General features: G+C 40.5%; 1 protein-coding gene across 3 annotated transcripts in view; it reads left to right on the top strand.

Moving 5' to 3' along the window:
- SETDB2 (SET domain bifurcated histone lysine methyltransferase 2) overlaps positions 1-18,119 on the top strand; it is an 82,664-nt gene that overhangs the window by 44,822 nt on the left and 19,723 nt on the right. Inside the window, exons 1-2 of one of the 3 annotated variants that reach the window (XM_024755321.1) lie at positions 4,547-4,654; positions 12,668-12,789. In XM_024755321.1, the coding sequence (XP_024611089.1) occupies positions 4,561-4,654; positions 12,668-12,789 (216 nt within the window). In that variant the 5' untranslated portion in view covers positions 4,547-4,560. Of the gene's footprint in view, positions 1-484; positions 1,723-4,546; positions 4,655-12,667; positions 12,790-18,119 lie in introns of those variants that run through there. The other 2 variants (XM_024755322.1, XM_024755320.1) reach the window with 2 other exon arrangements.

Here is an 18,119-nt window from a genome sequence, read left to right on the forward strand (position 1 = left end):
ACCCTAGAATATTCAGTTATCCCAAAGTGTTTGTGGTCAATAAAATTTTAAATAGCTGAAATTTTCATTCTTATTTCCTCTTAGAGTTAATGCCTGAAAAGGCTAAGGATGGCAGGCCTCAGCCAGTTCAGTTCAGAGGATAAATGATGCAGAATGCTACATCTTTGAGTCCAAACTGCCCCCAACTACCACACCACATGCCTCATCACATTACTGGGTTCCACTGTTTGCAAAACACACTTCCTTCCTTGTAGATATTGACAAGTTTCTTCTTACTTATGATTTTAGTAGATTTGAAATAAAACTTCAATGATTATTCTTAATAAAAGAGCATTCCTAATTGGTTGTTGTTGGAGAGAGAGAGAAAACCATATTTTTGAGGATGGTTAATGATGTTAATATGAAAATTGATATAATCAAATTTGGTTCATTTGGTAGTTATTCAGGGTAATTTATGATTATTTTTAAAATTTCTACTTTCTAGGTATGTGAAAGCAAGAACAGAACTAACATGGGATTATGGTTATGAAGCTGGGACTATGCCTGAAAAAGAAATATTCTGCCAATGTGGGGTTAATAAGTGTAGGAAAAAAATATTATAAATCTGTAGCTAGTGCCTGTTCATGAAATTAGCTTATCAAGCTGAAATTAGAGTCATGCAAAAGAAACCCCAGTGGTCAGTGGAATTAATTTAGGTTATGATCCATCAAGAGAATTCCTCTCAGTTTACCCTTGTTGGGGGGTCCATTTGCATTACTTAGAAATACTAGGAACAAAATAAGGACATTTTCATATGCATAGGGTATCTCTTTATTCTTACTGCTGTTCAACTGTACATGAGTAGGATGGAAGTGTATATTTTATATGAAATACTGCTATATAATTTGTAACTTATTTGTAAATTATATATTAAGAAAGACAAATGTCACAATTGATTTCAGCACTTCTTATTGCTTTTGGAATTATCTTTGACTTTCATGGCCCCAAAGGGCCAAAGCTCACATCTTTACCTACAAAATTTATTTATGTTTAATTCCTGGCAAATAATTTACCATTGTGAACCATAAGGTGGGCAACAGAGCCTGAAGAATCTGTCGAAATTCACTTCATGCATGTTACTTCCAAGTATTTTAGTGCTAGTTGGAGAAGCTGTATCTGGCTCCGTGAAAGTGTCCCATCAGTCCGTTTGAATGAGAAGGGGTAGAAGCTCTCCTGTGGGGAAGGTTTTGGCACACTCTTTGTGATTCAATTTCTTTTCCACAGATTCTCTTCAGTCCTTCCACATAAACATGGACAGGAAAGGAGGGAGTAGAAACTTGGAGGAATTAGAATATTTTTGTTCTAGATAGAGCCTTATGAAAAGGAAACTTAGAAAATAGTCAGACATGGCTTATTTAAGCCAGAAGAGATTGTGCTGGGCAAGAATTTCACTTAACAAAACAATTCTACTGAACTGCAAAGTCTGAAACAGACCCTTGGACTCTCCTAGGCATGATGTGCAAATTATTTTCCTAGAGAAAGTTACTTTGCTCTAGGTTACCTAACCATGATTGTCTAGTGGAAAGAAGATGAGAATCTCCAAAAGTTAAAACTGATTTTATCTATAACAAAGATATACATTTGGCTGCCAGGAACTTCCCACTAGGAACCAGGATGGGAATACTAGCTCAAAAAGGAGTAATTAAAAGTAGTTCTGGTTTTTTTTCTTTTTTTTTTTTTTTTTTTTTTTTTTTTTTGATCTTGATTCTGGGTTTAGTTTGGTTACCTTTCAAACAAAAATCACTTCTAAGTTTGGATCCGATTAATTTCTTTAAAATATTGAACTAAATAAAAATTTAACTTGAAATTGGTTTAGAGAGTGGGAAACCAAAGAGCTAGGAAAGGGAGCAAAAAATTATAACCCAAACAGCCTGTAGACAGATGAGGAAAGTTGAGAAGTCCATTTATTCACAGTAAAGATGCAGGGATTTTAGGCAATGCACTAAAATAAAGTGAAGACACTTGATAAGTATGGAAAATGTTTTTGTGCAGAAATCAACATCTTGATCTGCTTCATTCTGTACTGGTTCACAGCTGTCATCTTCCATCAGCATCCTAGAGATTCCCTTTGTCTTCCTTATGTCAGGTCTGTTTCCAGTTAAATCCCATTATTTCCCCTTTCCTGGATTTACTCCCACGTATTGGTGAAGCACATCCTCCAGTAGCTTTTGAAAGGGAAAAATGAGAGGTGAATATTTTGAGCCCTTGTATGTTTGAACATGTTATTTTACCCTTACACTTGATTGCTATTTTGGCAGGGTATGGGTACTCAGTTCGTGAGTAGCTTCCATACCCAATTTTGAACACATCTGCTACATTCAAGTGTTGCTGCTTTGAAGTCTGAAAATGTCCTCACCTCTGGCCTTCAGGGTGACTGTTGGAAGTCAGATAAAGCCGTTCTTTATCTTTTGTATACGTGGCCAGTTTTTTCAAGCTTATAGCATTCTCCTTGTCCCAATGTTCTGTTCCCAGTAAGAGTTAGTTTTCATACCTCATACCAGGTGCTTGGTGGGAGGGATCTTTCAATCTGAAAACTTTGTTCTTCAGAGAAATTTTCTTGAACTATATTTCTTTAATGAAATAGTTCTGTTATCTGTTGTCTCTTCCTATTTATCTAGACATTAGACCTCCAGGATTGGTTCTCTCATTTTCTTATCTTTTCTCTTAATTTCCAGCTTTGTCTTCTTGCTCTACTTTCTGGGAGATTTCCTCAACTTAATCTTACAATTTGTCTATTGTGTTGGGTTTTCGTTTGGGGGGTTTTTGCGGGGTGGGGATTGGGTTTTGTTGTGTTCTGGTTAGGTTTTTTCTTTTGGTCTCATTTTAAATTTCTAGAGCTCTCTTCTCTGAATGTTTTTTTTTTCTTCAATATCCTATTTTTGGTTCATGGTTGCAGTATCTTATCTCTTTGAAAATACTATTTATATAGTATAACATACATACAGGCATTCGTATCTATATTTTCTTTTTCCTGAATATTCTGTGACCTGCAAGGTTTGTTTCTGTGTTTTCCCTGTATGTGTCCTTTGGTCTTTGTCTTTCATGTTTTAGGCTTTCCTCAGTTAGTTAGTTAGATCTTGGCAGTCGGCTCATTCTTTTTTTTTTTTTTTTAAATAAGGGTTTTTTTTAAACATTTTTTTTGGGGTATAATTTTTTTAAAATGGAAAAAAAATTTTAAATAAGGGATTTTTTTAAACATCTTTATTGGAGTATAATTGCTTTACAATGGTGTGTTAATTTCTGCTGTATAACAAAGTGAATCAGCTATACATATACATACATCCCCATATCTCCTCCCTCTTGTGTCTCCCTCCCACCCTCCCTATCCCACCACTCTAGGTTGGACGCAAAGCACCGAGCTGATCTCTCCCTGTGCTATGCGGCTGCTTCCCACTAGCTATCTGTTTTACATTTGGTAGTGTATGTATGTTCATGCTACTCTCACTTCGCCCCAGCTTACCCTTCCCCTCCCTGTGTCCTCAAGTCCATTCTCTATGTCTGCATAGAGGACAGCATCTTTATTCCTGTCCTGCCCCTAGGTTCTTCAGAATCATTTTTTTTTTAGATTCCATATATGTGTGTTAAGTCTGCTCATTCTTAAGAGTGGAACACTGAAAAGCTGAGATTATAAACTGAGAGCGGGGTAAGGGGCTCTTCAACTGCTTCACCTGACCTAGCTGAGCTCTTCAGTTTCTTATCCAGTCTCTTTAGGACTTTCTTTCTGGCCTGGCAAGGATTACTCTTCCATCTTACTGCTTGAAAGAAAAAAAACTTTGCTGCCAGAGCGTGCTCTTTTCTCCCGTTTTGCATCTCCACACTCTTGCTTCTGTAATCCATTTGTGTTTGTCAAGACTATCCAAGTTATCCTTTTTAATATTCTCTTTTCTGTCCCCAGTTTGCCTCCTTTCCTCTCTTTAAAATCTGCTCAAAAAGCAAGACCTCCAGGAGTTTTCCTTTGATTAGTTCCTCAGCAAACCACCAGCTATTACATGCTTCTTTTACAGAGCAACTTATTTTTTAACTGTAATTTAATTATATGCGTTTGTGTTCTCTACATGTGTATTCCATGCACCAAAAACCTTGTCTTGTATGGTGCTGTGTACCCAATGGGTGCTAAATAAAGGCTTGCGACTGCAACTGGAATTACTGTCAGTTAATTCTGCGTCCGTTTATGATAGACCTGTTTAGGCCAGACTTGGTGTGATACAGTTTTTAGAAAATAATGGATAAACCCTCAGAAGAACAATCATTTCTCCAGCTGAGTCCAGGGGCTTCGGCCACCTTTACTCCGACTATCACTTAAGTGGGCGCAGGGTGGGGAGCTCCTGGCATGATTTTTTTTTTTTAAAAAGCAATTCAAATTCAGACTCAGATCTGGAGAAGTTGCGAGTTTCTCTTTGAGAACTGCATCTGCAAAGCCGACGGGTCTCTTCCTGCTCGGGACTTTTCCCCCCGGGTAGGGGAGATCAATCATGATTTCGCCAAAACGGACTTCCGGCTGCGCGGGCGCAGTGCGCAGACATGGAGCCGGCGGGACCTCCCGAGCCCGAGTCGAGCTGCGGCGCCAGCTGGTCCGAGGCCCGGGCTGGGCGGGACGTGGTCCCCCACCCAACCGGTGAGTACTGCTCGGGGGGGCGGGGGGCGGCAGGGGCAGTCGGGGCCCAGGGCAGCTCCCTGGTCGCCGCCGCCTGGTGGCCCGCGAACCCGCCTCCCGAGACAGCGCTGAGGTCTTGGCTCAGCAGCCCCTCGGCCGCCGCCGCCTTGGGGCCCGCGAACCCGCCTCCCGAGACAGCGCTGAGGTCTTGGCTCAGCAGCCCCTCGGCCGCCGCCGCCTTGGGGCCCGCGAACCCGCCTCCCGAGACAGCGCTGAGGTCTTGGCCCAGCAGCCCCTCGGTCTCTGGGCGTCCACCGCCGGCGGCCCTGCGCCCAGACCGCTCCCCAGGGCCTCTCGTAAGGAGAGGGTTTGCCTTCCGTTTACCGTTTACCGTTTACCGTTTACCTCACCCACTGCTAATGGGACAGCCCATTGCTACAGTCCTACAACGCTAGGAATACAGCCAGCAAGGAAAACCGAAGGAAATGCCTGGGAGTTTACTCTCCCAGCGCGGTTTCACCCGCCCCTAAAACAATGCAGTCGGAGAAGTGCTCTGGGGAGGAAGGCTGGAGGGGGACCCCTCTTGAAGAGAAGTGGTCAGCTAGGTCTCAGGAAGCAGTTTGAGAAGTTTCCACAGAGAATGTAACGTTTTGGAACCATCCCCTCCTTTCCATGAGTAGTTCAAGTCTGTGGCCCTCCCCTTTAAGTGAGGCAACAGCCTTCTGGCTGGGTTCCTTCCCTGCGTTTCAACAGATGTAGAGCGCTTACCCTGTGCAGGCTCAGCACCAGGTGCCGGGAATGCAGAGACGAGTTAGGCAGGCCCTGCCCTAGAGAGTCTAATAGGCAACTCCTGTGTGACCTGCTAAGAACCACAGAGTCACAAATGAGGGGCTCCTCCAACTCAGCCTGGTGTTCAAGGAACATCCTATATTAGTTTTAAAGAGAGAGAGTCACCCAGACATACAAAGCTTGAAAAGGTGGTCCAGAAAGAGGTGAAGACTCAAAAAAAGGCACCAGCCATAAAACATCAGATGTGGCAACCACAAGCCAAGCAGTTGACTATTTCATTCAGCTAGTGTGTATACAGAACGCAAGATGAGGAGTTACTGGAGGTGAGGTTACATCCTGACCTTTTCCCCAAACTCCAGACTTGTATAACCAACTTCATTAATGCCAGGAACGATCTCAAACTGAATATGTCCCAAAGAAGACTCCTGTTTGCCTGCACACACCCACACACTCCAAACCTGCTCAGCCACTACCAGCCTTCCCCATTCCATTCACCTGGTTGCTCAGACCAAAACCCCAGTGCCACTCTTGGTGCCTCTCTTTCCTCCTTACCTCCCAACTAATGCATTAGTCAGACCAGTCAGTTCTCTCTTCAGAATATATCTCAAGCCTGGCCTCTTCTCACCGCTTCCATCACTGCCATCCAAGCCACCATCATCTCAGGCCTGGACTATTGGTCCCCTGGCTTCCACTCTAGCCTCTCATACAGACAAGCCTGCACAGTAGCCAAAATGATCTTTAAAAAACAAAAAGTAAGTGTGATTCTCCTATTTAAAGCCCTCCAATAGTCTCTCATTACTTTCAGAATAATCTTACTGTGGCTACAGTGTACCCCATGTCCTCATCTGATCCAGCCCCTACCCATCTTGGTGACTGCTACCCCTCACTGCACTGTGAGTCCTCTAAGCCCCCACCATATTCAAATATCTGCTCAAATGTACCCTCCACAACCTTGCCTGCCCATCCTGTTTAGAAGAGCCCTCCCCTACCCTCATTAATCTCTACCTCCTTCCCCTGCTCTGTTTTTCTTCATAGCACTTACCACATCCTGAAATAATACTTGTTTGATGTCTCTGTACTACTAAAATGTAAGTTCCATGAGAGTTGAAATTCACATCTTACTCCCTGCTTTATTTCTAGTGCCTAAAACTCTTAAGTATATGTTCTCATTAAGTATATGTTGAAGTAATGAATGGGGTTGTATGTAGCACTAAAGAGCTTGGCTTCTGATCTTTAGGTGATAGAGAAGGGTTTTTAGTAGGAGAGAAACATGGGCAAATGTACATTTTAGATAGATCACTCTGGCAGCAACGTGAAGAATGAAGTGGTGTCATGACAGGGAAAGCGGAAGGAGGGAAATGAGATTATCAGAATGAACCAGGTAGAAGACAGTGAAGGCAGGGCAGTCCACTGTCCACGCTGCTGCCAAAACTCACTCTCAAGTGCACATGTGTGCACGCACATACGTACACACGTGCCTACACACAGATCAGGTCATGGTACTTCCGGTGTTAATTAGGACTTGTTGGCTACAAATAGTACAAAATCAACTTGATGTCATTTAAGCAAAAGGGATGTTTGTTACTGGAAAGCAGGGAGACCACACTCACAGACCCCAGGAACATGGATGCTATAACATTTATCAGAAAGAGCCAGGAAATAGGGCCTGAGAAGCCGTCATAAACTTTGACAGCACTCAGAATATCTGCTTTGTTCTCTTTCTTTGGTCCAGTTTTCCTGATAATGGGATAGAAGATGGCTACCCTCACAGCTTCTCAGTTTTTACATCTTCAAGAAACCAGCCCAATCTGAACTAAAATCTTCTATTCTGAATTCTGTATATGTGGGAGATGGGCAGGTTGGTCCTCTGGGACTGTCAGCTGTGCCTAGGGAAAGAGAGTCACATAGTATAAACATACCTGCTGGGGCTTATCCCTGTGTATGATTGTGAGTCAAATGGATACCCTAAGGAAGTCCACTGAACATCCTATTCCCTGGCTGCCTGCCACCCCTCCCTTATAACACAGACATCCTTATTCCTCTTTTCACATTCTGAAGCTGTCCCCAGTAATGGCTTCTGGCTATCCCAAATATACATCCTGCCAAACTTCTCTGAAAGTTATGTCCAGTCACACCATCCAGAGACAATGTGATAAAGCCATTCATTTTCCAAGTCCATTACCAAGCCTCTAGGTAATATCTACTCCCCTTCTGTTTTGGTCAGTTCAGGTATGCAGTCACTGGACTCAGTAATAATGTCTACACATCTCATATACCGTGGCAGAACTAAAATAGTAAACTGCAATGAAAACTATTGATCAAAGGAGAAAAGAGGAAGGAATTTCCAAGCCAGCACCATAAATTGGTTGCCAGTCCAGAACATAGACCATACCCTATTGGAAGGGGATTGTAAATGGAAGTATAGGGTTAGTGAATCTTTCTATCAGTTTCACTCATTTCTTTAGTCATGGAACATGTTCCTTGGCCATCCTATCCGACTACCCCAGATTCAATCCTCTGGGTGGATTGCCCTTGTCTGGTGAGCTTTAAGACCGTCTCTTGGAAGAGAAGCATTGGGAAGACACCCCTGCAGAGGCTGTGGCCTTAACAATCCCTTCCCAGGTGTAGCTGAGCCTGGAGATTGCTGGCAAGACTGCCACTGTTGGTTTGAGTTAGTCGTAGTTCATGTATTCTTGGCTTATAATTTTTCTTCGGCTTCATTCTATAGAACCTTTCCTGGTTACCAGTTTCATTTTTGAGAATTCTCGTTGAGTCAGTCTCTGTGAGTCCTTAGGCCTGCTAGACCCAGTAGAAAGACCTTGGGGAGACCTACATATCTTCATTGTTCTTGGTCTCAACTACTGATGGAGACCAATGGACTCTTCCCAGCCCCCATGATACACCTGTCCCTCACTGTCTGAATCTATACAGTTCCTGAGTTCAGATAGTGAGGAATATCAAGTTATCCAAATGTATTTGGTCCATGAGTTTCAGATAATGTGTAGCAAACGATCAGATGTGAGGGATGCCTGTCTGTGTAAAAGCCTATATAATGTTACTCTCCCAACTACAGAGAGTTCTGTGATCCCCCAGTCTAGAAGAATAAACAAGTTAAAATAGCCAAGCTCTTTTAGGAAATTGTGATGAGGGGGTGTTTTAGCAGGAAAAAACTCTTAGGTGGAGCCTGTGTGTCCACCTTGCGTTTCTGTCCATCAGCACTGGAAACTCCAGATCAGAGGACAGCAATGTTGCCACCACCTCTGTGTTCCCAAGTGCCAAGACCCTGCAGACTTGGGAGTGTAGCTCAGACAGGCAGTCCCCAGAGCAAGCACAGGGGACCACACTCAGGTATCAGCGGCCTGATAGCTCAGCCCGATGCAGTACACCGGTCTGCAGGTGCAGCTCTGCATGGGAAAGGGTGACAAGGCAAAAATACCTAGCTCTTACACAAGGAGTGCTGCATAGCCTATCAAACATTATCATATTTTTTTATTAGGGAATTTTAGCACTAGTAATTTAACTGCCTGAAATTTAGCCTATGCTTTACAAATTTTAATGTCCAGTTTGAGTGTTCTTTTAAATAAGAACACAGTATTTAATCGAAGTAGATTTTGGGTCCAAGGTGAATAAAATTTGGGGATATTTTTTTCCCATTTTCATCCTAGGATGGAGGCTTTGTGTGGTCAAATATTAAAATATATTCTAAAACATTGAAAATTGTAAAGTGTTGTACTGGTGGGGGAAGTGACAGATCAGTGGAACAAATAGAAGTATGTAGAACAAATCTAAATATATGTAATAATTAAATATATGAAAAAAGATTTTAAATCAGTGGCTAGCCATTATGAAAATAAGTTAGATCTCCATCTCATACTTTACAATAAAATAAATTCCACGTTAATATTCTAATGTAAGAAATAAAATTCTAGAGGAAAGGAAGAGGTGTCTTCTAAGTTATGTTCCCCCTACCCAAGAGTGAGAAATGATAAAGGATTGATATAATTTCATCAAACAAAACCTTTAAACATTCTGTATATCAGAGAACATTATAAACAAAGTTAAAAGGTCACATATTTGACTAACAGAGTATCCTGGATACACCACAAGCTCTTATAAATCAGTAAGGAAGTAGTGAATAAACCAATAGAAAAATGGGCTAAGGACATCAGTGCCAGAGAAGAAATGCAAATGCCACCTTATGGTAACTTAAATTCATAATTAGAGATTATGATCCACTTCCCTCTGCACTTTGTGTTCTTTCTTTTGACATGGTCGTCTAACCTTCTGTCCCAGCTGTACCTTTATAGTATGTTTTTAAATCAGGTAGACACCCTCTCATTTTTTTTTTGAAAGTGTTCTTTACTGCCCTTGCTCATTTGCTCTTCCAAATAATATTTTTTTTCAAGTTCTTTAAAATAACCTTCTTGGGATTTAAGTTGAAATGGCATTAAATCTAAAACTTGTGTTGACTGAAGAAAAACACAACCTAAAAATTGCAAGATGTTTTATTTGGGGAGCTTACTGAAGGCAATAAGAAAATCTCTTAAATCTTGCTAAGAACATTTGATTCATGACCTACTCCTTCTCCCTCACCGCAGCTTTGTGTGATGGAAGATCCACTCAAGCTGGGTGTGGCCGAGAAAATGAGGGTCCCTCTCTCCAGCTCCAGTTAAGGGTGTCAATATCTCCTTGGAAGGGCCAGGTGACCAGCATTTCTCATCCTCCGCAAAACTCTGGGTTACACAGGCTACTGTCGACTGAAAAACAATGCATAACCTAAACATTGAAAATTATGTTTTATTCAGTGGACTTCCCGGGGACTCAAGCCCAGGAAGCAAGCAGCCTCTCAGCTCTGAGGAACTGCTCCGAAGAGGTAAGGAATGAGCCAGGATATATAGGAGTTTTTGCTGAAAACAAACATGTAGTCAAACATCGAACAATTACTGCTAATAACAAAAAACAGACATCTTAAGTTAATGATTTTAGTGCTTTTCTAAGTATGGGAAGATGCAAGATTTCAAGTCTGGGCTCGTTGAAATTATTCCTTAGAAATGTGTGGTAACTGTCTAGGGTCAGTATCCTGTTTTTTTCTCAATCCTGAATTCCCCTCAGGACACACCATTGTTGGGGGGGGGCGGGGTTTGCTGCAGTGGCTGATGGCTTGTTGTCGGGCAACATTTTTTTGTCCGCACTTATCTGAGATAGAGTTGACAGCATTATAATGTCCAGCCTTCCTATCCAGGTGCACCGTATTTCTCTCCATGTTGAAATGGAGCTTAAAACAACTCTTTCATCATGTTATCCCCCTGCTCAAAAAATCCTTCCTGGCAGCCTTTCACCATCTGTTTCTCAAATTCTTTTCCAGCTTCCTTTGCATGAACTCTCCTCTTCAGCCTGGCTGGTTTTCTGTCTCCCAGTCAGACCTCTTGGTCTCTTATATATCTCTGCTTCTGTCTGCAACGTCCCGCCCGCCCCGACCCCGCTTCCTCTCCATCTCAAGGTTGTACCAGCTCAAGGAAGTGTCCTTGACAGCACTCCATCCCACAAGGAGCACTTCCTCCTCTGTCCATAGCGTATATTGTATTTCCTACTCAGCAGTTACTTGTGCCACGTATTGTTATTTTCCAGAATACTATTTGGTCTCCTTGTTTATTTTGTAAGCTTCTTGCAGGCAACAGTTCTGTCTCATGTTTTTTTAATATGCTCTGCTGTGTCCTTCCATACAGTAGCCACTCTCCATATATGGCTCTTGAGCATTGAAAATGTAGCTCGTCCAGTTGAGAGGTGCTCAACTGGAGCAAAAAATACACTGGGCTTCAAAGACTCAGTACAAAAGAATGAATTAATTGCTTCCTTAATTAAATGTTGAGAGGGTAGTATTTTGGATATGTTTAGTTGAATAAAGCGTATTAACTTCACCCATTTCCTTTGACTGTTTTAAATGAGGCTCCTAGAAATTCTTCATCTGTACCTGTGGCTCACATTTTGTTTCTGCGGACAGCGCTGGTCTAGAGCTCTCAGCGCCGTGACTCTCGTACAGAGGTGCTCCCAACTCGGTGGTGGTTTGAGATGAATGAAAAGCAGCAGTTCGCCCATTTCATTTCATCTGAGGAGTTTTGTCTCAGTCTCCCCCCTTTTTCTTGGTTGATGTGGAGCAGGAGGACTACTAATTTGTAGCCCTACTAATAAGCAGGACCCAAATCCAGGAGACAGACGTTAATTAAGGAAGAAACTCATCTGAATGTGAAAGAAGTGCTAGCTCCAAAGTGAGGTCTTCTGACATTGTGAGATGCAAGATGTAATTTAAGAGAGACACCAAGAGACCTTACACTTCTAAGTAACAAAAAGGACTTTTAGGAAGTGCTTAAGCGGTTAACCTCATTTAAATTTAAACCTTTCGCCATTAAATGGTTAAATGAATTTTTGTTTCAAAACTAAAATTTGAAGGTAAAATTGAAAGTGCTTTCTGCCACAGAACACTAAATGAATAACAGGATGAGCATTGGAAAAGGCAAAGAAATGTTAAATGGATGCTTGTGGCCAAATTAATAGCAAACTAATAGGTTAGAGAAGATTGCCTCTCACCCATGTACCCAGTGGATATTGGGAACAGCTGGCTTTTTTCCCTGTCTCTTCCCTGTTCTTCCTAGCTCTCTTAAGCTTCTTTCCTTTCTTTATTCCGCTCTTAAAGAAAAAAAACTCCTGCCTTCATGTATCTTTCTCTCCTAATTTATTATAATGCTAGATTACAGCACATTTAAAGTATATTGCTCATTTACTTCTTTAATTCACCCCAAATTTATTTATTTTCCCAAATTTATTTTTGAATATAGTATGATATGGGGATCTAAATTATTTTTTACAGGTAGTTAATCAGAGCATTATTTCTTGAATACACCATTGTTTTCTTGTTGATTTATAATGTCAGTAATCATTATTGAGAGCTTACTATCGGCAAGGCAATGCTTTGAGAGCTTTGTATTTAAATTCCTGCTTATGTTTCTTAAGTAAAGGTTTTCCTCATGTTTAGACATTTTAAATGAAACATTTTTTTCTTTTCTTTCATTAAGCCATTAAGAAAATACAAAGTTGCTTTTCTACTTGGGTCCCAATTTTTTTTCTCCCTGGGAGTTGAGACTCTCTCATAAAACAAGTTCCCTGCCCTCTACTTTAAGATGGGTGGAGGAGTTGCAGACACCAAGAAATTCCACTTTTCCATTTCTCATCAGGGATGTTACTTTATAGGTGTCTTTCAGGTTGCAGAAAGGTTGCAAAAAAGGATATGCGCACTTTGCCCCAAAGACCTCGAGTGTAGTGTCCTGTACTTTGCACAGTCAGAGAATATAGCTGCTCATGAAAACTGTTTGGTAAGTTACTTGAAAACACATGAGTCCTTTTAGGGAAGGACATACCAAAATAGATAAATGTACTCTGGATACAACAAAGAATAACACGTTGGCTGCCCATGGTTTGGGCTTTTTTTTTTTTTTTTTTTTTTTTTAATGAAAGCTTCTTTATTTTTTGGCTGTGTTGGGTCTTCGTTTCTGTGCGAGGGTTTTCTCTAGTTGCGGCGAGCGGGGGCCACTCTTCATCGCGGTGCGTGGGCTCCTCACTATTGCAGCCTCTCTTGTTGTGGAGCACAGGCTCCAGATGCGCAGGCTCAGTAGTTGTGGCTCACGGGCCCAGTTGCTCTGCAGCATGTGGGATCCTCCCAGACCAGGGCTCGAACCCGTGTCCCCTGCATCGGCAGGCAGACTCTCAGCCACTACGCCACCAGGGCTTTTAAGTGGGGATTTGGGGAGCATATTTTTCCCTTTTTAAAGTTTCAGATCTAACACCTTATGATTACTTTCAGTTTTATTTATAACTGATCAAACACACAAAGAATTATGATGAAGTTCCTTTAAAGATATTTTAATTATTTCAAATATAACAGATACCCATAGACACTTCACCCAGATTTATAAAATCATGATAGTATATGATATTTGCCTCAGCTTGATTTTTTTTTTTAAGAAAAAAAAAACATAGATAGTTAAGGACTCTCTCTTCTCTCTGTTCCCTTCTCTCCACCCCTCCCCAGAGGTAATTGCCATCACAATTTCGGTGTTTCTTATTATCTTGTGTTTTTAATGTTATGCTCCCACCATGTTTAAGTATTTATAAACAAATATATTGTTTTACATGTTCTTGGACTTTATAGAATTTCTATCAGATTCTGTAGATTATTGATGTATATCCATGTTGATAAATGTAGTTCTAATCTTTAATTTTAAATGTTATAGTATTCCATTTTATGACTATAATCACCATTAAAGTATTCTGTGAATGAGCATTTATGGTTTTCCAGTTTTTTATGTGACTGACCAGCTGTCATAAATATCCTTGTATAGGTCTCCTAATTCACGGGAGAATTTCTCTGGTCTAGGGCACTTAGAACTGCTGGACACAGGAAGGGAACATTTTGCACCTCACTAAATGTGCCAGATTGCTCTCCAAAGGGATCGTACCAAGTTTGACTTCCACTATTTCGGAGTTTGCTTCTCTTCTTCCTTGTCAACACTTGATTCTATGAGATTTATTTTATTTTTTGGTATGGTAAAAGTATGTTTAATTTTGAAAGAAATTGCTGAACTGTCCTCTACTGTGGCTGTACCATTTTATATTCCCACGTGCAATGAATGAGAGTTCATGTTTGTATTTTTTTTAATTTTAATTTATTTATTTTTATACAGCAGGTTCTTATTAGTTATCTATTTTATACATGTTAGTGTATATATGATGTTCATATTTTAATTTGTAATTCCCTGATGACATATGACATGTGGTGTTGAGCATCTTTTCATATACTTATTTGCCATTTGTATATCTTCTTTGGTGTTGTCTGTCCAGATCTTTTGTCCAATTTTTAATTGGGTTGTTATTGTTTAATTGGGTTTATTGGGTTGTCTTATAATTAACTTTTAGGAGCTCTCTATATCTTGGATACAAGTCCTTTATCAGATATATTTTACCAATATTTTCTCCTAATCTGTGGCTTTTCGTTTCATTCTCTTTACAGTGCCTCCCTGGATCTGTGGTTTGGTGTCTGTCATGATACTATGAGATTTTCATGTTTTCCTCTCTGATGGGTGTGAGAAGGTCTCTCGTTGTTATTTGCATTTGCAGTTCCTAGATTACTTAGTGAGCTTGCACCTCGTTTGCTGTGCTCCTGTGTGGTTCTTTTTTCGATTCTGTGACTTGTGTTCATAGACTACACTTTATCTTTGAGATCTTAGTTTTGCTTATATGTATTTATTCACATATAAATAAATTCTAATGCTTTATTATATATGTTTGCTCTTAATTTTATTTATGGTGCTTTCTGTCATACAGAAGCTTGTGATGTAATTAACGTTCATCATTATTTTCCTTTATAATTTGTAGGATTTTTCCCCTAAGAAATTCTTTTCCAAACTAAGGTTCTGTCTTTATTCCAAGAAGTTTAAAAATTTTGCTTTTCTCATTTAGCTTCTTGATCCAACTGGAATTTATTTGGATTATAGTGTAAAGTACGGACCTACTTTTAGTTTTTTTTTTAATGCGATTAACCACCTTCCCCAGCACTATGATTGAAAAATCTATCCTTTCCTCACTGATCTGTAGTGATAATAATGATAACTGTTATTATTTGGTGTTCACTGTGTAAGGTAATGTTCTGGGAGCTTAACCTAGGAGCTCTGGGAGATTAACAGGATTGACTGTTAATCCTCACAACTACCCTAAGAGGTAGGTATTATAATTATGCCCAATCTAAAGGTGGAAAAGCTGAGGCACAGAGAAATTAAATCACTTGCCCAAGGTCACAGGGCTGTAAGTGACTGAGCTGGGACTCTCACCCAGCTATCTAGTTTCAAACCCTCATGCTAATCCATTGCTCTAACAGTATTGTCATATGTGCACAGATCTCTTTCTGGCTCTCCATTCTCTTCCATTGGTCACTTGTGTATTCCTGAGCTGGTACAACACTCTTTTTTTTTTCTTTTATACAAAACTCGCATTTTATTTAGGTTGAAATAAACCAAACAAAATTGATTTTCTTCACCAAAAATAACAAGCAATATTTTCTGTATTATTCCTAGATAAACCACAAAACACTTATTTTTGTAGGTTTTCTAGGTTTTGCTTGTAAATCAAGATGAGGCAGTAGATACAGTCATGGAAAAAGAAGAAAAGAGACAAATCAATTGTCAGTATCCATGGCCTCTGATCCTGTCTTGACCATGAAACAGAAGTGTTCGATGTATACCTGCCAAAAAGCTTATGAAGATGTAGGCTCAGTAAAGGAATGTGAACGGCAACAACCAGATGTGGAACAACAATGGCAGGCTCTTCCATTCAAACTTTAACTATAACTTGTTCCTTTAACTTCATTTGATAAAGACAGAATCTACACTGAAATCCTTGTTTGGCGAGCTCACACGTTTCTCTTACAATCTGATAATTTTCTTAACTGTCCCTTACAGATTTTTAACAGCATACTTAAAACTCCTACTATTCAAAAGTCAGTCATGAGCTTCATTGTAATGTTTTATGAAACGTATTCCTTCCTCCGATACCTCCTCAAAATTTATTTCTTCAAATTGCTGATAACTCAATACCTGACAGTTGGATGCACAGTGATGTTATGTCTAAAATGACTTAACTAATACAATTCCGAAGTGCCATTAGCAGAGATCACACAGAGTGTAACATGGTACTCTCAGTGCTATCTTTTGGAAGAATAGTTAGGTCTCCAAAGCATGAGAGTTCAAACAGGCCATCTAAACAGGCAGATTATCAGTGACTAATGAGCTGGTACAACACCCTTAATTACTATGATTTTATGATAAACCCTGGCTTTTTTTTTTTTTTTTTTGCGGTACGCGGGCCTCTCACTGTTGTGGCCTCTCCCACTGCGGAGCACAGGCTCTGGACGCGCAGGCTTAGCGGCCATGGCTCACAGGCCCAGCCGCTCCGCAGCATGTGGGCTCCTCCCGGACTGGGGCACAAACCCGTGTCCCATGCATCGGCAGGCGGACTCTCAACCACTGCGCCACCAGGGACGCCCAGGTCGTCTTTGATGAATTTCAAAAATGTCCAACAATTTTTTTTTTCTATAGAGGTCTAGAACTTTGGGTTAGGTCTGTTCCTGGGTTTGTTTTTTTTGTTTGTTTTGTTAATACATTCTTTTAGATCTTTTTTTAAAAAATTTATTTTTGGCTGCGTTGGGTCTTCGTTGCTGCATGTGGACTTTCTCTAGTTGCGGCTCTAGGCGCACGGGCTTCAGTAGTTGTGGCACACGGGCTCAGCAGTTGTGGCTCTTGGGCTCCAGAGCGCAGGCTCAGTAGCTGTGGCGCATAGGCTTAGTTGCTCTGTGGCATGTGGGATCCTCCCGGACCAGGGCTCGAACCCGTGTCCCCCGCATTGGCAGGCGGACTCCCAACCACTGTGCCACCAGGGAAGTCCTTGTTAATACAGTTTTAAAGTGAACTATTATTGGTATACACAAACACTGTCAATTTTTATTTATTTTTTATCTCATCCAACAATCTTGCCAAACTCTCAAATCTAAAAGTCAGATTCACCTGGATATTTTATTTGGACGATCCTCATCTTTAAATAAAGACAACTTTTTTTCCTTTAAATTTTTGGGCCTCTTAATTTCTTTTTCTTATTTTACTGCATTTTTCTAGAACATTGTGTTATAATGGTGATTAAAAGCATTTTAGTGAGCCTTGTCTTGTTTTTTATATTACTGGGATGCTTCTAGGTTTTATCATTAAATTTGTGCATACTTTAGCTTTTTAATACTTTTACTTTATTAAAATTAGGAAGTTTCCTCTTATTTCTAGCTTGCTACAAGTTAAAGTATTGAATATTATGAAATGCTTTTTTCTGCATCTATTGTAATGCTCTTCTGGCTTCTTTCACTCTCTTTCTCTGGCCATGCACAATGCTAGATGCTTTATTTTTTTTTAATTTATTAATTTATTTATTTTTGGCTGTGGTGGGTCTTCGTTGCTGCGTTCGGGCTTTCTGTAGTTGTGGCGAGCGGGGGCTACTCTTCGTTGCGGTGTGCAGGCTTCTCATTGCGGTGGCTTCTCTTGTTGCAGAGCACAGGCTCTAGACATGCGGGCTTCAGTAGTTGTGGCTCTCGGGCTTAGTTGCTCGCGGCATGTGGGATCTTCCCGGACCAGGGCTTGAACATGTGTCCCCTGCATTGGCAGGCGGATTCTTAACCACTGCGCCACCAGGGAAGTCCGATGCTTTATTTTTTATATACACAACTTTTTTTTAATCTCAAACTTACAGAAAAGTTGCACATACAGTACAAAGTACCTTTTTTGTTGGAACTGATGAAAGAAATATTCACATATTTAGATATAGGGAAGTCATTCTGGCTTATACACACGTTAACTTGAATTTTATGCTAACTAAAATAGCCTGTTTGTGGCCTATCAAATATACACTGTACATCTGCTTTAATTATTAGAGAAAAGGACACATTGACCAGAAGTAAAGAATGTCCATGTTAAAAATAAAGATTATATGCCCCTCCTCCTGGGATGCCAATGCTGGTACTCCTTTGATGATGACTCCCCTCCCAGGTTCCAAGGCCATACTGACTCACTGTGTACATGCTAGTCTGTTCTTTTTTTTTTTTTTTTTTTTTTAA

This window comes from Neophocaena asiaeorientalis, unplaced genomic scaffold (genome assembly GCF_003031525.2).
Source record: "Neophocaena asiaeorientalis asiaeorientalis breed wild unplaced genomic scaffold, Neophocaena_asiaeorientalis_V1.1 scaffold59, whole genome shotgun sequence".
In the NCBI taxonomy this organism is placed as follows: Eukaryota; Metazoa; Chordata; class Mammalia; order Artiodactyla; family Phocoenidae; genus Neophocaena; species Neophocaena asiaeorientalis.